Source organism: Taeniopygia guttata, chromosome 9 (assembly GCF_048771995.1).
Source record: "Taeniopygia guttata chromosome 9, bTaeGut7.mat, whole genome shotgun sequence".
Taxonomy (NCBI): Eukaryota; Metazoa; Chordata; class Aves; order Passeriformes; family Estrildidae; genus Taeniopygia; species Taeniopygia guttata.
Genome location: NC_133034.1, coordinates 1,654,510 through 1,681,505, shown reverse-complemented (window position 1 = coordinate 1,681,505; position 26,996 = coordinate 1,654,510). Strand labels below are relative to the sequence as shown.

General features: G+C 50.4%; 1 protein-coding gene across 1 annotated transcript; it reads right to left on the bottom strand.

Moving 5' to 3' along the window:
* Window positions 1-1,666: 1,666 nt before the first annotated feature.
* Window positions 1,667-26,855, bottom strand: ITM2C (integral membrane protein 2C). The gene is made up of 6 exons (XM_004174305.6): window positions 26,725-26,855; window positions 12,443-12,580; window positions 10,665-10,853; window positions 10,286-10,396; window positions 6,163-6,313; window positions 1,667-3,463 (listed from the first exon to the last, which is right to left on the bottom strand). Exons 1-6 carry the CDS (start codon window positions 26,842-26,844, stop codon window positions 3,372-3,374), a joined length of 801 nt encoding a protein of 266 aa, XP_004174353.4. The 5' UTR covers window positions 26,845-26,855; the 3' UTR covers window positions 1,667-3,371.
* Between the last annotated feature and the right edge of the window lie 141 nt (window positions 26,856-26,996).

Here is a 26,996-nt window from a genome sequence, read left to right as displayed (position 1 = left end):
GCTTGGCACCATGACACAGCAGAGAGCTGTCCCTGCTGGGCCGGAGTCCATTCCAGCAGGGACATCTGGCATCTGCCCCGATGCTGCTGTGCCACACGAGCAGGGTGCAGCCATACCCCCCCCAAAAACGGGCTCCCCATCGTGCTGGTGGAAAGCCAGGGCCTTCATTCTCCATCAGGGCCTGAACACTCCTTGTCCCAAGGCTGCAGAGATCCCAAAGGGCTGCACATCATGGGATGGGACTGGACTGTAAATGCAACTGCAGAGAGCTTGTAAGAAATAAATTCATTTATGTTTTAATAGGAGACACTGAGGTACCTCCCCTCAACTGCTAAGTTAATAATTTTCCAGCACTTTTTTTTTTTTTTTAAACCCCAAAAGAACAGAGCTTGGAGGTAGATGCTCCTAGAGCTAGACCAACTTTGACTTATTGTGCACTGTCTGGCAGAGCTAAACAACTGCCTGAGCCATGCTGCAATATGCAAGTATTAGAAAGCGAATTATATCAGATGCCAGCCATTATCACAGTGACACATATTTTAGGGTCTCAGCTGCATCTCTGCCAGTCTTCCTACATTAGGTTTTATTGCCAAGCTTTTATACGTGCCACTGTTCAATCAAATAAAGCAGCCTTCTGCCAGAGTGTGAGCAAGATTAGGAAGTAGAACTGATTTGTTTTAAGTTCTCTTAAGAGCAAGGGGCAACAAATGCAACCTCAGAAAATGAAAATCTGAACCATGAGGGAAATTTGGAAAACACAGTTTCATAACACAAGCTGGTTTTCTTTGTAGTGGACAAGTCTCCGTTGGCTGACTCGCTGCTAACTGGATTTACTGGAATGCATCTATCACATTCTTAGTATCAGCATTTCAGCCTTCAAGAGGCATGTCTGAAAGGTTCAGGTTTCCCACAGAGTGGTGCAGAGCTGCTTCCTCAGCCCAGAGCTGATGGAAGAAGAAGGCAGACAGGCAGAGCCAGCTGGGCCAGCCTGGGAGAAGAGTCTTTGGCAAACATAGTTACTGTTAAGATGCAGCTCCCCTCAGAACCCCAGGATGGAAAGAGCACCCATACACTAAAGAGTTAAATGCAAAATGCAGCAAAAATGACTGTAATGAGTGAAACATGAATTTCCTCCCTGACTGACCAGAGACTAACTGTGGAAAGAGGAACAGTCAAGTTAAGGAAAAATATTCAGACACTTTCCTAGCAGAAGGATAAAACGGGGAGAAAGCCTGGGAGGGCACTAAGGGACCCTCATTTCTGCGTGTAGTGAGGAAAGGAAAACCGCCCAAGGCCAGCCCTGCAGAGCCAGCCAAAGGCAACTGCGAGCTTAGGTTGTGTTGGACACATTCCTTGTACAAATCAGACTGCTGGAAAAGCACAAAGATCCAGTGCCCACAAGCCACCCAAGCAGCAGAGGTACCTGTCTGCTTCAGAGACACGAGCTGGGTGACTTCCCCACACTGCAGATCCTGCAGGCACGGGCTGCAGCGGGTCAGCCACAGCCCCACAGCTCTCCCATCTCCCTGGGAAGGGCCTCCCCACTGCTGCACCCTCCCACTGCCCACCTCCTCCATCCCACCGGGCTGGACCCAGAGCTGCTGCCTCCCATCAGCTTTGTGGAGGGCATGTGCTTCCCATTCCAGACAAACACACACTCCACACATCAGAGGTAAAAGACTTTATTATCCCATGGATTTTTCCTAAGAAGTAAGATTCCCACCAGACAAAATATACAAAGCATCTTATGTTTTCTTTCTACAACTGCATTCTCATCCTACGGAACAGTGACCACAGGAGCTGACCCCAGAGAACTGAGGTTTGTCCTCACAGCTGCAGGACTGCACAGTTAGCATATCCAATGGCCAGTTACATCATGCACAACCAGAGGGGAGGGAAGAGGCCTGTATGCTCACCTGAGTGCAGGCTCAGGCTTCTAGAAAGGAAGAGAAACACAGGGCTTAAATTTACCAGTTATTTCCATTAAGTGAACCAATTCTCTGACCCACTTCTTGTCATCCTCTTGGCAATTAAAGGCTGGGGCTAGCAGCAAGTTATTGCCTAGAAAACACAATGCTAGAAAAGTAAATACCCATCTGGCAGTGGGAAACTTTCCACACCAATATGCAAGAAGTGCACATAATTCTTCATTTTTCATCAAGCTTAAAGCAGAATGAAACGGAAGTGTCCTCCTCTATTTGACAGAAATTAATATTTATAGCTATGTTTATATAAATAATAAATACTCAGCCTCTAATGACATACTAATTCCTATTGCATTACATGACCATCCTGAGATCCTGTTTTGTTTTCACATAATTAACTCATAAAATTAACACTCAGAAATTTAAAATACATTAACTTTGCATTTTGGTTCTGCTGAGTTAATGATTGTACTTGCATTTACTTTATCCTTCCTCTTCCAAAACAACAAGCTCATTTCAACAGATGGTGAACAGGTCCAGATTTGCTGGAAACCAATTAACAAGAATGTGCCAAGTTGAAACTCACCCCATTCTTTCAAGCCAAAAAACTGCCTGCATTTCAAGAACCTAATTAGTTTTAACTACATTTATGGAACGGAGGGAAGAATATTTAATTACTCTGCAATTCTTCCGTCTGATGATCAATAGAAATGCAGTTTTGTTCAAACAATTTCTCTGCAGTACATTGATCAGCTGAATCTTGCCTTATATCAGTATCTGTACTCCACTGGTGCCTGCAGATAATGTGATACACAGCTGGATTACAGTGACTACTATCAAAACAGCTTTCACTGGAGGAGTTACACAAGAATATACACTGTTAAAAGATTTGAAAAACCTGCTTCTTCACTTGCCAGTAACTACAAGCTCTGCTGCTGACACCACCTTCCCTCTGTTGAGTTCTCAAACTGTCCTGTCTGTAGCCTCACAACTATTCCTTTCCTAAGTGCACCTGGTTTAGGTCATTATATCAGCCCTGAAATGGAAATCCTCCTCTTGTGCATACACCCTCTGTCCCAGTGCCACAGCAGCCTCAGAGCAATATCCCAGCCTGAAATTGCTCAGCCAGGAAAAGAGCACTTATTTCCAGCATTCCTATTTCTCAGCCAACCCTTCTAACCAAACCTGCTCTCAGAAGAGATTTCCATACTGGAGTGTGGAAGAAGCTGCATCCACCCCCCAATATCTTTGAGCACTGTGTAAGTTTAAGCCCAGCCAATGTCTTGGGTAGGTAGCAGGGAAGAAAGGGCCACAAAGGACCCCAGAGGTTAGAGCTGCACAAGCTGGGGGGAGTATAAAAAGTAGCCAGATTACCATGTCTAAAGAGAGGGCTGAGAGCATGTGTGTGCAAGCAAAGCCAAGGAAGGTTACATCTGGAGAGTGGCTTCATGACTTTTGGCAGATAACAGTTTCGACCACAAAAGTGTTTTCAAAGTGACGAATGCGATGACAGTTTCCAGCCTCACGTCGACTGATACCTAGAAGTGATTTAAAGAGAGAAGAGAGCTGAATCAACAAATGATAATCTGCAAGAACCAAAGCAAGGAGGGGAAGGAAAGCAGATGAGATGCAACTTCTGAACACTGAAATGGGGGGACAACACAGCCCATATGGAAAGCAGCATTATCTAGACTTTGGAAGAATTAACAATCTCCTCTAGGATATAGTCCTGCAGTAAGAACTGCTATGGGCTGAAGGAGTCACCTGGCAATAGCTGGTTTCAGCTGGCAGCATCCCAGTGTTATCTCAAGCACCAGAAAGCCTCAAGAAACCAGCAGAAGTCACAGGCTGGTGCAGAGCACAGCCCTGGATGAAGCCAAGAAGTGTTTAAAACAACTGTCTGTATCCCTGCGTGCCTGATCCTGCTGCAGCCCCGCCTGGGGTAATGCTCCCCCTGGGTAACACTTCCCCATGCCCCCCAAACACAGGTCCTCAGCTCTGGGCAGCTCTGCTGGCAGCTCCTCCCCCCTTACAGCAAACCCCTGGTGCCCCAGGACAAGCAGGATCTGCCAGGGCTCCAGGGAACAACCACCAATGTGTGCCAGCAGCTCCTCCACGTCAGTGCAGCTCCCACTGGGAAAGCACCATCAGCTACAGCCGTGGGGACCTCTGCACCCTGCAGCCTCCCCAGCGATCCAAACCCCACTGACTGCAGGGCCACATTCCAGGTGAGCCTTTAAGCATACCTTAAATGCAAATTAATACAAATACTGCTATTAAAGAGTATATTGCAGCAATGTTACCATTTCAATATAAGGTACATACTGCTAATTTCCATGAAATCATTTTTACACAGTTCAATGTTCCCTCTTCACAACACTTCCCATACTATTATGAACTTAATTAATTAAAGGCAATTTGCAGATCTAATCTGCTCTGAATAGCTGCCACTGAATCGGGTGCCTTCATTAGGGAAATTTTCCAAACAGTTCCCAACAGCACTGCTATTAGTTCAGCCCCAGGAGCCCACGTGTAAATGAATTGCTGGCTCCTGCAATCATTTTTGCAGGATTTGTATCAGGCTGACGGATGACACAAACACATCAGTCAACACCCATTTGCAGCAGCATCCTGCAGTTGGGTTTAGATTAACTGGATGGGAAACACCTCAAGGCAAACCCCCAGAAGGAAACCCCACACTGACCATGAAGAGGCCAGCATGGCTGTACCAGCTACAGCGGGGCTGTGGGGTGAGGAGCAAGGTGCAGGGCTGTGATGTGGGATGAGGAGCATGGGGCAGGACTGATGTGGGGTGAGGATGGGGCAGGACTGATGTGGGGTGGGGATGGGGCAGGACTGTGCTGCTGGGTGAGGAGCAGAGCAGGGCTGTGATGTGGGATGAGGAGCATGGGTAGGACTGTGATGTGGGGTGAGGAGCAGAGCAGGGCTGTGGGGCTGGGTGAGGAGCAGGGCAGGGTTTTGGGGCTGGGTGGGGAGCAGGGCAGGGCTGTAGGGCTGGGTGAGGAGCAGGGCAGGGTTTTGGGGCTGGGTGAGGAGCAGGGCAGGGTTTTGGGCTGGGTGAGGAGCAGGGCAGGGCTGTGGGGCTGGGTGAGGAGCAGGGCAGGGTTTTGGGCAGGGTGAGGAGCAGGGCAGGGTTTTGGGCAGGGTGAGGAGCAGGGCAGGGTTTTGGGGCTGGGTGAGGAGCAGGGCAGGGTTTTGGGTTGGGTGAGGAGCAGAGCAGGGCTGTGGGGCTGGTTGAGGGGCAGGGCACGGTTTTGGGGCTGGGTGGGGAGCAGGGCAGGGTTTTGGGTTGGGTGAGGAGCAGAGCAGGGCTGTGGGGCTGGTTGAGGGGCAGGGTACGGTTTTGGGGCTGGGTGGGGAGCAGGGCAGGGTTTTGGGGCTGGGTGAGGAGCAGGGCAGGGTTTTGGGGCTGGGTGAGGAGCAGGGCAGGGTTTTGGGGCTGGGTGAGGAGCAGGGCAGGGCTGTAGGGCTGGGTGAGGAGCAGGGCAGGGCTGTAGGGCTGGGTGAGGAGCAGGGCAGGGGCTGGGTGGGCAGCAGGGCAGGGTTTTGGGGCTGGGTGAGGAGCAGGGCAGGGCTGTAGGGCTGGGTGAGGAGCAGGGCAGGGGCTGGGTGGGCAGCAGGGCAGGGTTTTGGGGCTGGGTGAGGAGCAGAGCAGGGCTGTAGGGCTGGGTGAGGAGCAGGGCAGGGCTGTAGGGCTGGGTGAGGAGCAGGGCAGGGGCTGGGTGGGCAGCAGGGCAGGGTTTTGGGGCTGGGTGAGGAGCAGAGCAGGGCTGTAGGGCTGGGTGAGGAGCAGGGCAGGGGCTGGGTGGGCAGCAGGGCAGGGTTTTGGGGCTGGGTGAGGAGCAGGGCAGGGCTGTAGGGCTGGGTGAGGAGCAGGGCAGAGCTGTAGGGCTGGGTGAGGAGCAGGGCAGGGTTTTGGGCTGGGTGAGGAGCAGGGCAGGGCTGTAGGGCTGGGTGAGGAGCAGGGCAGGGTTTGGGGCTGGGTGAGGAGCAGGACAGGGTTTTGGGGCTGGGTGAGGAGCAGGGCAGGGTTTTGGGGCTGGGTGAGGAGCAGGGCAGGGTTTGGGGCTCTGTAAGGAGCAGGGCAGGGTTTTGGGGCTCTGTAAGGAGCAGGGCAGGGTTTTGGGGCTGGGTGAGGAGCAGGGCAGGGTTTTGGGGCTGGGTGAGGAGCAGGGCAGGGTTTTGGGGCTCTGTAAGGAGCAGGGCAGGCTCTCACGCCGGCGGGCGCCGCGCCGCCGCAGCCGGTACGTCTCCTTGCCGCTGCACAGGCGGTAGATGAAGGAGCCCAGCTGCTCCATGTCACTGACGTGCTCCGTGGCGATCATCTCCTCCTGGATTATGTACGTCTGAGGCAGGTATGTCCCTTTCTGAAATGACAGAGTTTCCACTGAAGTAAGGCACAAACACCGCCATGATCTCCTCCCTGAATGCATCTGTTTCACGCAGAGCACCACGGACAACCAAATGGAAAATTCATCTGCTGCTGAGGCCAGTTAACATGTGTCCTTGTCCTTGCAAGAAACTGTCCCTTGGTACTAGCACAGTGCACACAAAACAGATTAGAACCAAAAATGGAATGTTGCCATAACGTGTGAAGTCAGTGTAGGATCAACCCTGTTATAAACTGACCCAAATTTTAGAGCAGCATGCCCAAAACTGTAACTCTGAGAGTACAACAAAGCCATCTGGAGAGAAATAAAAGCTTAACCAAAATTCCAGGAACTCCACTGAAATGTGCACTCTACATTTATTTCAAAAGACAAAACCCAAAACCACCAGCCCAGCTCAGATTCCAACATTCCCTTCTCCTCCCTGGTCCATTCAGCAGAGCCACAATGATGTCCTGCCCTTAGTGCCACAGGAATGAGGACTAGATGTGGGCCACGGGCACCACATTCAGAGAAGAACTGAGCTCTCCACACACCTTCCTTGGCCCAGGAACGTCTGGGGCATGACAGCCCTGCTGTTGGGGTAGAGGCCACTATGAAGGCCAGGGTGATGAGTGAGGTGTCATGGCAGAAAGCTCTCTGCAAGAGTCTCTCTGCAAGCTCATTCCCAGGTGCTCAGGGCATCTTTCACGTTTGGACACCACTGTAGCAACAAACAGCTGTGTAACAAGTGCAGCCTAGGACAGGGGGCACTTGGGAGTAGATGCTGACTAGGTCATGAAGCGAAGAATCACCTCTGGTCCTTTTCCTTAAGAAGAGTCAAAGGAGTAAAAGAACTGTCAGACCCTGGGGCCAAGGTAAAAGCATAACTGTCTCAGGTTGAAAGGTGTAGCTGGGTGTGTATTCCATTTGCCATCTGCCAGAGCTGGGGCATTATCTGCTGTTCATTGGGCAGTTTTTTCTTTATCTCTCCCACAGTCAATCCTCCCTCCAGGAGATCTCTGCTGTTCATGGCCACTGAGTGTCCCTGCATGGCTGAGAAAATTCCAACATCCCCTTGTGCAGGATCCTGCTCCAGCAGAAGCACAGCTGGCACTGCAGGAGGGCTGAGCCACCCTGGGATGGGGCTGCTGCCACCTCCCTGACACACAGGGGGACAGGGCCTGCTCTCACTCTGTGACTGTTGTTTTTGTTGTACTATTGCATTTGTATTTTTAATTTCCCTAGTAAAGAACTGTTATTGCCATTCCCATATCTTTGCCTGAGAGCCCCTTAATTTCAAAATTTTAATAATTCAGAGGGAGAGGATTTACATTTTCCATTTCAAGAGAGGCTCCTGCCTTCCTTAGCAGACACCTGGCTTTTCAAACCAAGGCAATAACCAAGGAGAAAAGCAAGCAATAGCAGCACCATTTCAGGTATCACCTCTTCTGTTTCCCAGGACAGGTTATCTCCACAGAGCCATACCTGGAAACACACTACCTTAACTCAGTGCAGTGCTGCTGGGCTGGCATAGCCAGGTAGATCAATAAGGCTGTCCTCTAACACTGCAGGATTAGACAATTAGTGCCAGTTTGCACTGCACTAACACTACAGTTCTGCAAGAAATTCCATTATTGATTCTCAGGGGGAGAAGGCAGGGGGGCCGTGAGATACGTGCAGTTCCTGGCAGGGGCTGTCACAGTGACAGCCAGGGCTGGGGCTCAGGATGTGCCACACCCTTGGCCTGAAAAGAGGGCTGAGAGAGACAGATATGAGCACACAAGCCAGTTTCCTCACTGTCTCAGACTGAAATAGCTGTGGCAGGTGAAGGGGGAATCACCACTCCTCCACGGCAGAACTGTGCAACAAGGACCTTCAAGTTTCTGACAAGAACTTATAGCAAGCTAAAGCTCTGAGCAGCTTGTGTTCTGCAAGAGATGTGGATCATCCATCATTTATCTGGGTCACTTCCAGTCTCCTGCTGCTGCATGGGGGACCATCCCTCCATCCTTTTATGTCAGACACTGATGCAGCCCTGGTCATGGAACTGTCACACCTGTGCAGAATAAAGCCTGAAAGAAGCAGGCACAGGGCATGTGGCAGCCACTCTGCAAAGGGCACCCTGGCACCAGGCTGGCCAGGAGGAAAGAGCAAAGGAGCTTCCCCAACTCCCTGTGCTGCCCCAGTCTGCTGGAGCAAACCACTGGTGTTAATTGCTGGACTGTGATCTGATTCTAGAAACAGGACTGCAGTCACTGAACAGGTCCAAAACTAAACCTTCTGCTGGGAATTAATCTCATTCATTAGGGACTTGACTGCATTCAGAGATGCAGAGAAGGCAAGAGTCTCCAAGTCCAAGGACCAACAAAGCTCACCCAGGATCCAAAAGGCAGCACTTTTGAGCAGCAGGGCAAGTCATAAGGTTATAAAGATCCTTCCTGCATCAGGAATAAACTAGAGCTTTCTGCCTGACCAGCAAGGCCACCCCTCCCAAATGTGGCCATGAAGATCACAGGCCCATAGGATCACAGCTAATTCAGCTGGGGAGGGACCTCAGGACTTTATCCCATCTGGTCTTGAAAACCTCCAAGAATTTCAAGGAGGCAGCACAACCTTCCTGGGCACCCTGTTCCACGGCTCCACTGTTCTCATGGTGACAAACTTTTTCTGAGCCCAAACCCAAGCTAACCACTTTAAAACAGTGTCTCTAAGGTACAGGTCAAAGCCTCCAGAGACAGATTGGACACTACTGAACCATCTCAATAATCAGGAGGTTATTTAAACTCATACTTGCTTTGGGCTCTTCAAACACGTAAGAGCACTATAATTGTATTGTTATCCCCTTTTTAAATTCAATGATAATACAACATTTTCACTCACAATGAGTTTATATCTGTTGTTCTAGGATGTGCCCAGTATTCCTGACCTCTCAATTGTTTCCTCTCAGCTTGTGCAATCCTGCCTTTTCCGTTTCCCTCTGCCCCAGGGACTGGTCACCTGCCAGGGTCAGAAGCTGTGACAGGTCTGGAGTGAGTTGTAAGTAAATGTGTGTTGTATCCCAGCAGGGTTCCCAGCACATTTGCCAGACAGTCACAGTGCATGAAATTGTGAGGAACTGCAAGTAAATAAACTGGGAGTCTGACAGGGACTGGAGATCAGGCTCTCTCCAGGCATAACTGTTTGCCTCTGAGCTCACACTGCAAAGTTCACCATACTGCACATAGCAGGAAGCCAGGCAAGAGAATTTAAGAAAAAGTAAGAATTAGATTGTCTTTTTTTCCCCCCCTTTCTTTTGAACAGACCCCCACAGGAGTGATAAAAGACCCAAGTTCAGTGCCTTGATTTACCTGCAGAAGACTGAGACAGGTATGTACCTTTTGCAGTCTGAAAAATCCTGTGCTTTTTTCCTGCTGTGAAGATTAAATAGTATTCTATTTTAAGACAGCTGCCTTCAGTAGCACAGGCTTCTGAACTGAACAAAATTGCTGGTACTAAACCCAGTTAATGCTGGCTGTGAGCATAACTGCATGAACCCAAGCCTGATGCTGCAGCCCAGAACGAAGGGCAGCAAAAAAGGTTCCTCCCAAAAAGGTGAGTGTTGAAGGCCTGTTCCTCCCCAAGGGACACTGAGAGCTCTGCAATTGGCAAACCACAGTGCAAAACACAGGAGGGGGAAAGGAAGAATTTTTTTCTTTTTTCTCTTGATTCCTACAACCAGTAAACACCAGAGGGAAGGAACCTGCTGCTTCTCTGCCTCCCTGGTCAGGCTGATCATCATGCCAGTGTTACTGTGCTGTCTGCACAACCAGTACTTCAGCTAAACCTGCTGAAGCCTTCTCTCTACACGGAGACTCAGGGCCAAGGCTCACTTCCCCAGACACAGCAGTTTTGATTTCCCAGGAGCTGCCAGCTGGCACCCAGGAGCCAGCTCAAGGAAAGCATGCAGAAGAAGCAGGGCTGCAGCTGTACCTTCACGTTGACCAGCAGCTCCCACAGGTTGCGAGGAGGCATCACGATGGTGGTGTTGAGCTCGATGACGTAGCACTTGTCCAGAGTTATGTCATGATATGCTGTCAGACCCTGCATGCCAAGCACAGGAATGACACAACTGAACCCTCTGCAATGACTGTGAAAAGGCTGAGAAGAGGGAATTCAGGGAAGACAGGACACTGCGTTAAACAAACCTCCCTGCCAAGGAAACAGAGCAGGTTGGAAAGACCCAGAGAGGGCCTTGGGCAGGAGGACAGCTCAGGAATAGATGATGTGACAACAGTGGCAGCGCCAGGCCATGAGCTGCTGCACCCAGCTCAGCCCCATGCCTGCCCCCACTGCCCCAGGAGCTCCTTACTCGCTGGAAATCATGGATGATGTCTGCAGGGTCACTCCCTCCAAACTGGGGCACTGGGACATTGATTTGCTCGTAGTTCTCTTCAATGTAGATCTTGACATCTTCGTGCAGCTCCAGCTGCCCTTTGAAGGGCGAGTACAGCGAGTCTTCGTACAGGACACCGCAGTGGAACACGCTCTCACGGGGCAGCTGTGGGGACAGATCCAGGCAGGGCTACAACACAACCCCCCATGCTACAGCAAACATGGGCAGGAGTGTACCCCTGCTGGGTAAACACCCATTAGATGCTCAAAGGTATTTTGAGATCAAGCTTTTTACCAGAAAACATTCTTGGTGAACCTAGTGCAAACTACCCTTGTGAAATGACCACATCTCACTTTATGCTAGCCAGGTCCAAAGGGAATAAAGAATTCCCTTCCAGCTTTCATGGGGAGTAATTCAGAAAGGCAAACTGGCTGCCTCCAAGCTCTTATATTTCTTCACCAGGCTGTTCACATTCCTCCAAAGCCATGGCTTCCAGTAACTGCATTTTTCTACAGGAGGCATAGAAAAAACTGTATATTTTCTAGGAGGCATATAAGCTTGGGCTGAGCAGAGAATCATTTCTAGAGGCCCTTGTAGCTTGGAGAGGTAAATGCAGCAAAACAAAGTGGATTCACCTCACAGCCAAAACAGGAGCTGCTGTTCTCCGAGTAACCTGGGAGGTGTCACGGCCAGGGCCTCCCTTTAGGCCAGGGTCACTTCTCCTAGGGAAGGGCCTCCACCAAAAGCCCAGGGACAGGTACTCACCTGGGACAGCGCTGTGTGTGAGCGGGGAGCAGCCCTGGGGCTGTCACAGCGTTTCCAGGTCAGGTGTAAATGAGAACGGGTAATAAAGCACTGATGATTTCTTGAAACAAAGACTGCAAATTAATTTGACAGCAAGGAAATTTATGGCAAAAAGGAGTATATAAAAAGACTCTTCTGCTGAGTGGATAAGTGCTGTCTGCAGAGATGAAGGCAGCAGCAGTTCTGGGAGAGCTCATTCACTAATAGCCACTCCACAAAACAACACAGCACAACGAGGGCTCCAGTGCAAATCAGTGCTCTGGGGTTTCTTGGCTAAACACTCAGCAAGCCAGAGCTCAGCAGTTTCCTCCTCAAAAAGCAGCTCTGCCCTGTCTCATTCCCTGTGTTCTGACCCTCTACAGTGCTTCTAGCCCAGTGCTTTGGCCAGGCCAGGCCAGGCTTTGCTAAGACTATTCGGAAGAAAAGGTGCTGAATTTAATGGAGGTTGAGGGCTCACTTTCTACATCATCTCCCACTTAGTTCTTACTTCTTTGCTTGCTTTATTAATAGCAGCACCTATTTTTGTCATACCTACAGAGCTTTTCTGTGCTAGAGCCTACAAAACCTACTGCAAAAAGCTGTTCCCTTGCCTGTACTCCCCTGTTCTCTCCAGGCTTGCTCTTCCATCACAAGCCATGCTTTCAGGCTGCTGTACCCCAGACAGCAGTGATGTGGGGTTTAAAAAGTCCAACTGGCAGGATATTTTTATGCAGTTGAAAAGCAAAACAAAGCCATAAGAGAAGGGGAGGGTTTCTGGAAGGCCCTTCCAGGCATTGGGAATGGAGGTCAGCGTGAGCCCGCCATTTAAGAAATGCCTCATCGGCAGTGCCCAGCAACCTGGCTGCTGAGGCAGCACAGGGCAGGGCAACAAAAACCAGCAGCACCTCTCTCAAAGATGGTCTGGCTGCTCGGGCTGCTGGAGCCAGAAGAGCTTCCCAAGTCACTCCTACCTGGGTGATGAAGAAGTATCTGTAGACGTACATGGATGCAAAGACCAGCCCCAGCAGCAGCACGAGCAGGCCCATGGTCAGGTAGCACACCCCGCTGAGCGACGAGCGGCGGCCCTGCGCTGCGGGGACCGGCTCCTCCTGGGGACAGAACATGGACATCAGCTGCTGCAGCGGGGCCCAGCACCTGCTGTCCCCTCCAAGGGTGCTCTGGGGCACCAGCAACCTGCTGTCCCCTCCAAGGGTGATCTGGGGCACCAGTAACCTGCTGCTCCATCCAAGGGTGCTCTGGGGCACCAGTAACCTGCTGTCCCCTCCAAGGGTGCTCTGGGGCACCAGTAACCTGCTGCTCCATCCAAGGGTGCTCCAGGGCACCAGCAACCAGCTGTCCCCTCCAAGGGTGCTCCAGGGCACCAGTAACCTGCTGTCCCCTCCAAGGGTGCTCCGGGGCACCAGTAACCTGCTGTCCCCTCCAAGGGTGCTCTGGGGCACCAGTAACCTGCTGTCCCCTCCAAGGGTGCTCCAGGGCACCAGTAACCTGCTGTCCCCTCCAAGGGTGATCTGGGGTACCAGCAACCAGCTGTCCCCTCCAAGGGTGATGTGGGGTACCAGCAACCAGCTGTCCCCTCCAAAGAAGCTGTTGTGCAATGAACAGGGCAGGCACCGCCCTGCAAAGCTACTTCACACCTGGCAACAGTAAAACACTTGTGCATTTTGCCTCCCTTACCCCAAAGATGTATATAAACTATATATATATATATACCCCATATATGTATATAAACTATACACATTATATACTTACATATTTATATATATTGAAAAGAAATGTGTGTGTTTGTGTGAACATACACAGACTTATTTATCATCAGCTTCCCACCAACTGTTCAGAACAAAGACAAGCTTTGTTTTGGTGGGAGGTAAAGGCTGACCAAAAATAAAAAAATAAAATCAGGAACTCTTAGTTCCTGGCTACTGAATGTAACAGAACCTATGTATTTATATTCAATTTTTTTAATTGAAATGCTGCCACTCATGGCAGAATTTCTCATTGGAAATTTTTGTGATGAGAGTTACTGGTACCTCCTGGCCCTGCTGGGGTGAGCTGACACAAACAGAAATGCTGATCTCAACTTCATTTTCAAGCTCATTGCAGCACAGCTCCCAGGAAAATGGACAGAGCATCAAAAAACCCCAGACCTGTCCTCTTCAGAGTGCTGCCCAATCTATACAGACAGTAGCCAGCTCACCTTGTCACAGCCCTGAAAACAGAGGGCAGTGCAAAGGCAGGGTTATGTCCTGCAGACAGCTCATCCCAGCCTATGATGCTCTTGTTTTTATTACCAAAATAACCCTTCAAATGTTAAGCAGAATGATGTAAGGCTTTTCAGAAGCAGATGAAAGAAGCTGGTGTTCAGAGATGCCCCAGTTTCCACACAGAAGAGCTGAAAGCTGCCCTCAGCTGAGCAGGCAGGGGAGAGAGGCACCAGGGACAGCTCTTGCAGATTAACTCCCTCTGTGCAGTTTGTGATCTGATGTGTTTGACTACAGACACTCTCCACAGCCTCTTGGAGGCTGCTACGAACAGGAGCAACAGACTGAAAAGCAAACATCAGCCTCTCACTTCTAAGGTTCCTCACTTCTTAAAGGAAGAGGTGTTTCTCCAGAACAACGCAGCCCAGGCCCACAGGGTGCTGCCAGTGCTGCAGCCCCAACAGGACAGGACCCTGCACCCCTGCCACCCTCTGGTGGCATCAGACCAGCTCTGCCCAGCCCAGCTGGCAGCAAACACCTCTTTCCCCTTTGTCTACCATGGAGCAGCCCTTGTAAGAGCAGCAGATCAGTGCCAGGCTTGGAGGCATCATTCCTGTACCAGACTGGGACACCCCAGCACCACTGAGGCCCCCGTGGGGACCCTGCCAGCTGGGGATTCTCTGCTCCTGCCCTGCACCTGAGCTCCACTGAGACGCAGGAACAGGGGCAGAGCCAGGAGCCTGCAGCCCCTCTCCCACCTGCTCTACTCCCAGCCAGCGGGGACACCTCCAGACTTTTTTATTCCTAGCCACATTCAGCCTGATAACTGACAAGACCAAATTGCTTTGGGGGAGCTACAATTCCAGCACACCTCCAGGAGAAATTAATCTACATTTATTTCTCCTTCATCCCAGCTGCTGAAAGACCCACAGCACCTCAGTTCACTTCCAGCTCCCTGCACTGAGGATCACTGCAATCAGTTTGCTGCTGCTCCTCCAGTAAATAAAGGGATGAGCAAGCTGAAAAATATCACATTTTTCCTCTCCTCCTGCAGACAATGGGCAGCAACTCTGTCAAGGGCACAAAGAACAGAAGAAAAGAAACAAAAAATCATATTACTAGAGGAAGTTTAAATGCTCTCTGACATGAACCGCTAGGACAAGAAAGTCATGCTGGATGTCAAGTGTTTCACAAAAACAGCTTTCCCCAGACACTTGTCATCACAGAAAGAGTGCAGACAGTGGGGGTGAAGAGAAAGGAGATCTCCTGACACTGAAGCAAGGCTGAGAAAATGTTTAATGCTCTGCAAATGAACCATACCCAAAGGATGCCAGGTTGCTGTGGTGGTTAGTGCACTGCTGCTCCTGCGGTGGGCTGCCAGCACTGACTCCAGGGAGGGCTTGGAGAGAGGCTTCATGAGGACACAGCAACTCAGAGGGCAAAAAAAATACTCCCACTAAGAGAAAAGCTGTGTTTGAAGAATGGTAGAGAGGGGGAATAAGTGGTTTGCTACTTGCTAGGACAGCTCTGTCTTCTTTGCATGACCAAAGACACCGTGACACATCCCACCTCTCACTGCCAAAGACAGGTTCTGCTCCCTACAAAACATTCCTGGATTCAGGAAAAATGCCAGAGCTCTGCAATGTGGGAGAAGGTGGGAGAAGCAAAGCAGGGCTTTTCTCTGGAAGAAGTTATTAAACAAACCCCCAAATTCTGAGGGAGAAAAGAAAAGAAAAAAATCAACAGCAACCATTCTGATGGAGCAGCAATTTAGGCAGTGAGGCTAAAAATGGAGCTAGCCAGGCCAAGGGGAACAGCTGACACAGTACTGCAAAATACTGCATAAAAGTCACCTGGACCTGACTAAAAATGTGTGTCTCCATCCCCCAGCCCAGCAGATGGAAAGGCCACCAGCCTTTATCACTGTGAATAAATGACAATTTAAAAGCAGCTATGTCAGTCTGCACCTCGGCTTGGGGCTGGAGGCATCCCCAGCACTGAGAGCCCACGGATGGAGCAGTGCACAGCCTGCTCTAACAGCTTCACCCAGGATAACCCACCTGCACCAGCCTGGAAAAATCCAAGGAGCTTGTTGCACAGGCTGCTGCCCTGCTCGTGACACTACACACCTCCTTTCCCACAGGACCCCCACTCCCTGCAGTATTGTTTACAAACAGAGTACTCTAAAAACCAGAAAATCATCACAGCTGATTTCCATCTCTGCTTGCCTAGGAACACCTAGTTCTCCAGCAAGGGGAGCAGGGTTTTCCTCAAGAGCAGTTCATGCCCTCAATGTGTGCATTTCCAAAGGACAAAAATCAAAAATATTAACAGATAAAACCATTGTACATTCACCAGATATTTAACAGTATTCCAGAGAATTCATTAACCAGACACACGGCTTGCAACAAGGCATACTATTAATTTTCTGCCTTGATCAAGATTGGGGTTTTTTTTTGGCCAAGGGGAATGGGAAAGGTTGGGGTCAAAACCATTCCTGGGCAGAGGCAGGGACAGGTATTTCAGCTGAGTAAGTGGGCTTTCCTCTTTTCATTGTTTTAAACACAATATTCCAAGAGTCAGATATATTTTACACAAAAATGAACATAAGGCCCTTCCTCCCCTCCCTGGGCTGAGCATGTTTCTCCATGAAAGAACGGAAGGAAAAGCAACAGCAGTGGCAGAAGAGCAGCATGTCCATGGTCCAGGCACTACAGATGTGCATGTGTGGAGGATACACAGACACACCCCCAGCTCTGCAGAGCATCCCACTGCCTCTCCATGCAGTGATCCCTTCTTTGCTCCATTTTTCTTGGCAGTGCCACTTTGCTGACCCTAGAGAAAGGGCTGGGCCAGCTCCCTTTCCAGGTGACCATTTCAGAAAAGGCAGTGGGTAGAGTTCAGTATGCTCTGCAACCCAAGGGGAAGCCACAGCTGCTCTTCCCCTGCCTGGACAACGGGTGAAAAAGCACCCACCTGTCACAAAAAGCACCTGCACATCTTGGTTTTTTGCCTGGCATTGTCCTGCTAATCCTTCATTCCGCTTCAGAGGCAGCTCCACACAGAAGCCTGAGCTCCCAGACATGCTGACTCTGATTGCTGTCAGGCATTCAGCCCAGCACCCACAGCAGACAGGATATTGGAATATAAAAAGGATTTCCTCTCCTCGGATTAAACAGGCTCTTCACTATGACTCAGTGCCCTGCCAGCTCATGGGGCCACCACAGGAGCAGAGTACAGGCAGCAAATACCCAGATGGGAAAGGATGGAGACATGATATAGACCATGGGGTACAGGAGGCTTGAAAGTAGCCCAAGGGGTGGGGAAAAGCCCTAATTCACTCTTTGTGGATTTTCTTTGAAACTTCATGTCTTGCTGAGGACATGATGAAAATGGCTGGTGTCCTGTTATCCCTGTGTGGTTCTAAATCGTTATGAACAGCTCTCCTACAAGGGGATGGGGGACAGAAACCTGGCTGGGCACAATGTCTGGTCCAAGATTTGGAAATCAAGTTAAAGGCCACAGTGAATCAGAGCAGGGAATCCTCCCAGGCACCTGTGGCTGAGCCAACCCCCCAACTTCACAGCAGTGAGCCTTTGGACACAGCACTGGAGGAGCTGCTCACAAGAACCATACCTGGTGAGACAGTGCCTTTGTAATTCCTCATTAATACAGGAGAAGGTTATAAAAATAGAAATGTGACATTATTGCTCCTTCATCACCCATGTCTTGCTGCAGATGACAGAAGTGAGAAAATTAGAAGCGTCATGTCACACCTCGATCCCTTCCCAAGTCGCACATTGCCTCAGCAGAGATGGGCTCAGCTCATGGCCCTTTTCTGCTTCTGCAGCTTTAGAAACAGATGAGTCCTCCACAAACCCTGCTTCCTGCATTTCTGAAACACACGGGTTTGAAATCTTTAATTTTAGGTGTAGCAGGCCCTGACAAACTGAGGACAAAGATTGGCAAGTGTCTAAATATACACCCCCAACAGGAAAAGAAGCGTGGGGTGACTAAAAATAGTAGATGTGATTTTGGTGACTGACAAGTGAGGAGAGAAATGCAATGCAAAGGGATGCAGTTTGGAGAGCAGTGCCATCTAAAATATGTCATCGCTCTCTGGGACACTGTTCAAGGGAGCAGCAACCTGAGCTCTCAGTGCCTGATGCACTGACATAGCTGCAGACACTGCCATGGCTTCCTCAAAGGACGCAGCCTCCAAACTGAAGAAACCCTGATGAGAACAATCTAACTTACCTTGCCATTCACTCATTTCTGGTAGCCAAAGGCCAATATGGACTATGGGGAAAGAAAAAATATCAGATCAAGGTCGCTACTTCCAGCACATCAAGTCCCATATTCACAGCAAAATCAGTAACTGCTTTACAAAACACAAGGACTTGCAATAGTGGCACCTGCACTGACTCCAATGGCAAAGCCCCACAGCTGATTGCTGGAGAGCTGCAGTGCTGCCACTTACAGGAGGCGTAAGCAGGAGGGACTGAGCTCTCCTCTGATGTGATGCCTCAGCTTTGGGTGTTCCCTCTGGGAAAGGGACCCCCATGGCTGTACCAAGAGCCTGCCCTTTCTCCGTGTGAAGCAAAGGCCCCATCCATCCACACCACTAGCAGCACCCCTACTACCCGAGGTGCTGGGCCCTCACTGCTGCTCCCTGCTCCAGGAGAAGCACTGCAGAGTTTGTGGGATAAACTTTAAGGTGAAGAAATCCAGAGCTGCCTCCCAAAGACAACCATGTCTGTAGTCAGGAATTCCAGCACAGGCAGCTTGGTGGTGGAGAGCCCCCAGGGATGGCCAGAGCGAGCTGGGTGGGCAAGCAGGCTCCAGACTGGAGAACCTGCCAAGCTCTGCAGAAGGGAGGTGAGAGACTACACACAGTTTGAAAAAGGCAGACAAAGGAAGACAAGAAGAGAGAGAGGAACAGAGAGATAAAATATCACAGCAAAGGCATCCTGGTATCCATCAAAGCATCCCCAACACTCCAAAGGCTCCTGTGTCAGATGAACAAAAAATGAGTCCTGTCCTCAAGAGCAGTTATGCTTGGAGAGAGGAGAGGAAGCAAAATGAGAATACCAGGTGAGCCTGTGGGGGAAGACTGCCTGAGCAACTGCCCTGGCTGAGAGGGGTCAAACCTCTGCACTGGCAATGAGAGGTCTCTCAAGGAACCCACACATGGGAGGAGAGTACTTCCAGGCTGAAGGGAATTTCTAATGCTGTAGGTCAGAAAAGGAAACGTGCATGCATAGACAGAGAGGAAAACACACACACACACGCACACACTTATATATATATATATATATACATATGGCACACAGTTTCCAAGGCAACCAAAGTCCCTGCTCACAGTCCTTGAGCAGCGCTTGCACTGGCCACCCGACAGCATTTCCACAGAGAACACAACTGATGACTTTTGGACTCAAAGATGCCTGGAAGCAAAAAAAAAAAACCCAGAAGCAAGCCGGTAATTAAGAGACTATCACAGCTGAAGGCAAAAAAGTTGCAATAAATGAATCTAATCACACCTTTGAGTGACACCACAGCATGTGACTCGCAACAAAGCCACCTGCCTCAGGAGTCACTTCACAGTGCTGGAAATTGGAATATCAAAAACAACCGCTGGCTAATTAAAACCCCCAGCGTTGTTGCTATATGACAAAGACAGCAGGATGTTAAAAATGCAGCCTAGCATGTGGGAGCTCCTAAGCACTCAGTGATCATATTTTCCTTCTCCCTCATTGGCAAGAAAGATATAAATCCCCCTCTTTTCTCATTTTTTCATCCCTTGATGGAACTAAGGGGCTGTTACTCCCCCCTCTTTGCACACAAGCGAGGAATTAATTTCCATATTTTTGTTTTGTTTTGTTTTTTTGGCAGAGGCACAACAACTTCCAGCTGGAATGATTCCAGCCTCCCTCTCCTTTTCCCAGGAGTACAACCATTCGGAGCATTAGCAGAGCCAACAAAGCCCCTGGTAAAAACAAGACTGTTCTTACCACGCTCACAGCTGAAGCCCCCGAGCATCATGTTGAACAGAGAGGCAGGCAGAGAGAAAATAAACAGCTGTGACAAAGTGGCAAAAAAATATCCCAACCTGGGCATTTAACAGCCTGACTGCCAAAATACTGATTCTGATAAACACAGCCTGATTTCCAGGCCACTCACTGCAATGATGGGGAAATTCAGTCCCTGGCACGGAGCAGCTCCACCACTGCAGCTGAAAGGCTCTGAACCTCACCTGGGAGAGGGAAGGAGCCAGCACAGCCATGTGAAGGCCATGGGTTGCTAAGGGTCTTTTTTACAAAAGACTCCCTGAAGTGGGAGGTGGCATTAAAAGAATGGGAATCTTCCCCAGGAGAAGAATGAAAGTTAAGCTTTGGCACTGGGTCTCAAAACCTCTCTAGAGCGATGAAAGGCAAAAGGCAGCTCAAGCAGGATCGGAGCAGAGCAGCTGCTCTGGGAATAGGGGAAGCTCTTAAACTGAGAGGTTGGCAAATTTAAACAGAGCCTTGACTCATAGATAAAGACATATGCACGAGGGCAGACACCTGACTCCTTAAAAGACCTCTCAAAATGCCAAAAATATTCAAGAATACTGCAAAACTGAGGTAAGGAAATGGCAACAGCTTTCAGCTTGCTCTTGGCGTAGCTGAGCCCTCCTCCTCCCAGATGAAGAGAAGCTGCTACCAAAACCAGTCTGCTTCCACCATCATGCAGGGCTTGCAAGAAGCAAGCCGTGAGCCTGGGTCACCACCAAAGTGCTGAGCTGTCCCTCGGGACACACTCCCCTTTTCCCAGACTGCAATTGTACAACTGCTCCCATGTAAAACAAACCCACCCAACAACACATGCAAGTGGCCCTGGGCACAAGCCAAGGAAGATAGAGGCTGATTTTGCAAGAGGTGTGAAGGATTGGGTGCTGTGGCAACACATCTGAAAGCAGGAAATGTGACAGGGAAAAGACACATGAACAGGTTTCACACTATTTCACCTGAAGTTTTTCACCTCTAGTGATGCCTTTGGATGCTAATGAAGCCCCAGAGCAAAGCAACAGCTGGGCCCAGCACTCACCTGGACACTGCCACTGGGCTCTCACACTGCTTCCCCCAGAAAGCTCCATGCCTGGAGAGCCTTTGGGCGTGTGCCCACCTCAGAGCTGGCACAGTCAAGGCAAGCAGAGATGGTCAAATCAGCCATTCTGGATCTCACCAAGAGCAAGCACTGCTGATCTGGCCATGGCAATGTCCCTCCTCACTCTTCCTCTAGATGTGACTGATTCCCAAAAAGCTGAAAGAAAGGACACAGCCATGCCCACAATGCCCAAGAACACCCAAGGTCCTGCCTTGTGCTGGCTCTGCAGACAAAAGGGACAGTCCCAGCCAGAAACCTGCACTGATTGCTCCAAGCAGAGGGGCAGAGTCCAGCATCTCGTGGAGGGCAAGTTCAATCATCTTCAAGGAACCAGACTTCAGGTTACGGCATTTGCTTCTTCTTTGAAAATCAGGATTTGCACAGTGTCACACCATAAAATGAAGTCACTGCTCCCTTCAGGAACACTGACAGCTATTATCTATTTTCCCAGCAACAGCACAGGAAAACTCTGACAGTCAATCCTACACTTGAAAATTCACCACAAAGAAAAGGTGTCTAGTTTAATAACAGCAAGAGAGAGGAGACAAATTTACCCTTCTCTTTGTTGTTCAAACTGACTTCAAAGGTAGGACATGGCACCAAGAAAGACAACTCTGAAAAGTGAGTGCAGAGAGATGAGTGAAAATAACCAGCACCCTCACACTGTCCTCCTTCAAATGGTAACACTGCCATTAAAAATACCCCAAACATTCCTAGGTTCTCACAAATCACTTGGGAAGAAAATAAGCACCTACAAGTAAAGATGCTTTTTCCACCTCCTGTAAACCTGGTAATGAGCAAACATTTGGTGGCACAAAATCAGGAACTGCAGAGCGGCACACGGGAACACCTCATCCTCCATCTCTCCAGACCTGGCTGCAGTGCTCTGCTGGATGCAGCTCCCTTCTTCTGGGCTTCTGCCCCATAATTACTTTTGGTTCATTTGTCCCCTCTGAAACTCTTCCTTTTAAAGGTATTTCTTGGTTTTCTGTGTTTTGCCAAAAAAAAACCTCACCAAAACTGCTGTGCCCAAAGCAGGTAAATGCAACAGGTTCTTCCCACGTGAAGAGCTCCTCCATGCAAAGCTGGGCTGGCTCCAGCTCTCCCCCAGCTTTGGGAGAACACAAACCTCTGGACAGCTATTTCCAGTTCCTCTGTTTCCAGCTCTTCAGTCTACATCTCTTTGGGGAAAGACAGCTACATGTTTCAAAATTCAGTTGCATTTATAACGTTTCTGCTTGGAATAGATATTCTCTGTCCTAATCCCTCTGCTAGTGTTAGTCAGATCCTTTGTCATGCTCAGCTGGAATATCAAATATTCATGTCCAGACTCCAGTAAGACACTGAAGTCTTGTATTTCACTGGAGCAGACCCTGCAAGGGTCTGCAGAGATGCCTCTTGCAGAGACTTTTTTCTCCCAATTCAGACCTTTTCCTCTGCTTCCAAGGCATCCCCAAACCACAGAGAACCAAAACCAAATGACAGTGCTTCTCTTTGAGCTGACAACTCTGTACAGGCCGCAATAAGAAATCACCATTTCAGCCCACATGGTTATAGGAGGGTTGGGCAATGACCAGGAATAACCTTCTTGTACAGGAGGCTGCTTCTTAAAATTAGGATCTACCATATTCAGCTCCCTAAGCCTGAATATGGTGAGAACCCCCACAGCTCGAGAGCCTCAAGCCTGCAAACATGTCAGTGAGCACAATCAATCCACACTGCTGCCAGCAAGCTTTTCCTTCCTCTCTCTGAATTTACAGCTTGCTTTGTGAAAAGGCCTCTTTTTAAAAGACTCTTCCTCACATCCCCTTCCCTCGCCATCTGTCTCCCACCTCACAACATTCTGCAAAGAAGTCGCTCACAAAACCCAATGCTGCACTGGCACAGCAGCGTCCAGAGGTTGGTGAGACTCTATTTTCTGTGCCCAAAGAGCCACTGCTGCCCCACCTGCCCCGTGAGCTAGAACCCAGCTCTGGAGCATCACTGCTCAAGGTGCACCAAACGCCTGAGAGAGCCAGGAGTGGCATTGCTGTCCTGCTGCCACCACAAATCACTGATCCTATTGGGACTTGCTCGGGCAAATGCAAAGCATTCCCAGCTCACCACGGCTAGCTGAGCATCAGGAAAGGCAGGGGAGCAGGGACACAGCACCAGCCCCAGCACTGAGGCACTGTGTGCCTGCCTAAGAGCTCCACATCCACAGCAGACCTGCTCCTCACTGGGGAGATGTGCAGTCACAGGGAACAGACCTTCCTGGGTATCAGAGGGGTCCTCAGGGAACGTGCTCCCCATGGGTTTCCAGGCTTTGCCCTGCTATTCCTGCCAAGCAGGGCAACCACACTGGGTGTGGGAGCTGTGGCAACAAGGAGGAGCTGGGACAGCTCAGCTGTCAGCCAGGAGCTGAGGCACCCAGCAGAGAGAGGTCCTGAGGTGCAGCTACAAAGAGACCACCCAGACACAGAAGGGTTGGAGGGATCCAGTGCCAGGCAGCAAGCAGCCCCTTGTGGGAAACTCCTCCATACAACCAGGAAGGGTGTGATCCAAAGACCACTGAGTCTTGTCAAGACTTTGGGAATGCAGATGGGATGAAAGACATCAAATCAAAGCCTGGTATTACTGCAACCAACCAAGAGCAAAACATGGGTCACAGCCTGCAGACACCATTGTGTGCAGCCTGGAAAGCCCCTCGCAGCCCCGGGGCTGTGAGGCACTGCCAAGGTGTTTCCAGCAGTCTCACCAGGCCTGTGGATATGGAGAGAGCTCTCCCAGTCCTGCTTCTCTCCCACCAGCCAGACCTGAGCAAACACTGCCCTGCCTTTGACACTCCTTCTTCCAGAGACAAACAGGACTGCATGAGCTGTCCTTTCCCCGAGGCAGGACAACAGGCTCCTGTGAAAGCAGCCCCTGGATCACACAGATGCAAGCCCCCCTGTCCCCCAGCCAGCAGCCTGTGCTGCAGTGCTGCCTGTGAGGCACCATTGCCCCCAGCCAGCAGCACCGGGTGCTGGATGCAGCCCTCGGCCAGGCCAAAGCCCACTCTGGACAGAGCGAGGCTGAGAGGTGCCTCTGCCCTCCAGTGCTTTCATCTACACCAGGGGAGGCAGAAGATTTTCACAAAACCCCTTCTCCTCTGGCTCCTGCACTGTCTCTGCCAAATAATGAGCATTATTAGAGGGATGCACAAGGGATCAAAAAAAAAAAACCCCAAAAAACCCAACCCACATTTTGACTAGAGAGCTCCAGCCATCAGTTTGATTTGGTTCCTGTGGATTTCAACATCCATCACAATCACAAGGAGAATATTTCTCAGAGCAGTTAAAGAAGACACAGCCTATGTATTTATTTCCACTTTGGACTGCAAATAGGGAGTTCAATTAAAACTTACTGAATACTATTTTGCATCTGAAAAAATATTTTCCAACAAACACAATGCATTATTTTGCTGGCTGCATAACCTCAAGCTGCCTTCTGCTCAAGGCTGCTACATCCTCACAGTTCCTACTTAATGACAAGATTGTTTCTTCTATAATATCTTCAAGTCTTGCAACAGTCTCAAAATTACGTGGATTTTTCTGACAGGAGTTTAAACTGCATATTCTTCCCTATTCAAGCCTAGCTGTACAGGGGAGAAACAAGGTTCAGCACATGCAAGCTTGCTGTTCACCTACTACTTTTCAGGACACATTAGCATTACAGGCATCTTCCTGCCTGCTGCATCTTTGCATTCACTGAGCACCTGCCAAAATTCCCAGGCTGCAGAAGCTGCCGCTGAATCATTTCCCAGCTCTGGCTCCTATCACTGGGATTGAAGTTATGAGATCAAAGAGAAAAGGAATGCAGAGCATCTTGTTTGCATGTCACCAATGCCATTTTGCTGTGAGGCAGCTAGAGAAAGACACACACAGACAGAAATTATTGGCAGCAGGAGCGGGAGTATGGCAAGAAAGCCTGGCTATGGAAAGACCAGCACCACAAGCCGGGTGTTTTACAAAGGTAAAGGTCCAGCTAAGCCCAAGCACGCCAAAGAATCCACCGTCATAGTCTGAAAAACATCATCAGGAAGCAGCCACCTGATGTCAGTGGATATGCTGCTCCCTGGACATCCTCACACTGGACAGACTCACTATAACCCACTCCTGCCTTTATTTCATGGGTCTTATGTTGATGTTCTTAAATGTCTGTCTGCTGGAATCAAGAGATTGGTGAGAAGTCTTTCTTCTAAATCTGTGTTTCTAGGTTCCTTTGTAGCTCACAGAGGTGGGCATAAAAGAACACCACCATGCCTCCCAAGAGTCAGAGAAAGGCCCAAGGCAACATAAAAAACCCCAAACTTATTATTTGCTACCTAAGCCAATTTCATACATCTAGCAGGACCTGAATCAGAATAATTTTGGTTGCTCGGATCTGGCAGCCCTAATGATAGAAACAAGCTTCTGTTACTTTACTTCTTTTTAAACCACTTTTCTCACAGTGCTCACGAGAAATGGATGGATCCTGCCTGAACTCATGTAGGATCAACAGAAGAACTGAGTTTCTGGCTGTGGAAAGCTGGTTTAATGGCAGGATGCGCTGGAAGTCCAGTGTGATAGTCAGCTTCCAGGGCTGGACATCAGAGGCAGGAAGAAAACCAGCACCTTAGTTTGTAATTAGGAAATACAGTCAGGAAATCACCGGGCAGTCACAGTCAGCCACGTTCCCCCAGGTCTCTGCAGAGATTCTTGGTGTGAGATTAACAGATGCAACCACGACAGACTGAGCACAGCCAGACCCTGGCAGCACAGCCGAGAGCTGAGCACATCGTGTGTGATGGGAGAGATCATCATGGTCTAAGTGACCCTCTGAACTCTGCACAACAGCACAGTCTCCTGAAGCCCCTGCTGCAAAGCACTTCTCCAGAGCAATTCCCACTTGTTTGGTGAGGCACACAGGGAGAACACTCTGCACTGCTGCAGGAACAGAGCGAAACCACAGCTCCCACATTATTTTTTGAGTCAGAGAAAGACTAGGGTTCAATAAATGATCAGACCACATGCACAGCCGAGGGATTTGTGAGGAATACAGAAATGCCATTTAGGACTCCTCCTCTGAAATGGGAGTGCTGCAACAAGGCAGAGGCGATGCCGTGGGTCAGGCCCAGCTCAGGATGACGCCCTCACACAACACAGTGTGGAATCCACCCAGCAGGTCCACCCTCGCAGCAGGGCTGGCAAGTGGGGCTCTCCAGCACCAGAGACTTCAGAAACACCCAACTCCTGCCTGGTTCACTGTCCGTGCTCGAGAGGGGCACTGCCCTACAGTGCCTGGCCACGGCTCACACAGTCCGGGAGCGATCCACACAGCTCTGCCCAGCCCACGTTCTGCATCTGCTACAGATGCTCTGGTACCTTCGCTCCCCTTGTGCCTGAAGGGATCCCATCATGCAGGCATGAGTACTGATTCCCCTCTCCTACCATCACCTGAAGCCAGCAGAGCAACTCCACATCACCGTGTCAAGTCCCATCTGCAAAGCATCTGGAGCTCTGTGCTCTTAGCCCCTTGCTTCCCATCTTGCTCCAGCACCATCTGTTTTCCTCCTCTTGCCTCTTCCCCATGCCAACCCAAAGCCTTCAGAGATCTTGAGATTTGAAATCCACCCAATCCGAAATTACATTCCCGCAGGCTAGACCGCCCAAGGGGATGAGTTCCGCTGCCACTGCTGTTCACTCCGCGCCCGGGGACGGCGGCTCGCTACCCTGCCCCATCCCCTCCCCGCTCCTCTCAGCTTCGGGCGCCCACCCAGCCCCGAGGCCGCCGGTAAAGCCGGACACTCCTGCCGGTGCCCGTCCGAAGCAGCAGCACACCACCCGCACCCCTGGGCTCCCGCCGCCCCTCGCCCCCGCTTCACTCACGGCGCCCGGGGGCAGCAGCACGGCTCCCGCCACCCCATCGCCCCCCGCCGCCTTCTCCTTCTCCTTCTCCTTGTCCGGCTTGAGCGCCGCGGGCGGCTGCTGCACGCCGATCTTCACCATGGCCCCGCTCCGCCGCTACCGCCGGCCCCGGCACCGCCCCGGGGAGGGGCCGCGCCGCGCCCGCCCTCAGCGCCGAGCCCGCCACGGGCTCCGGGCGGGCACAGCGCCCTCAGAGCCACCCGCAGGCACCGGGTGGGCACAGCGCCCACAGA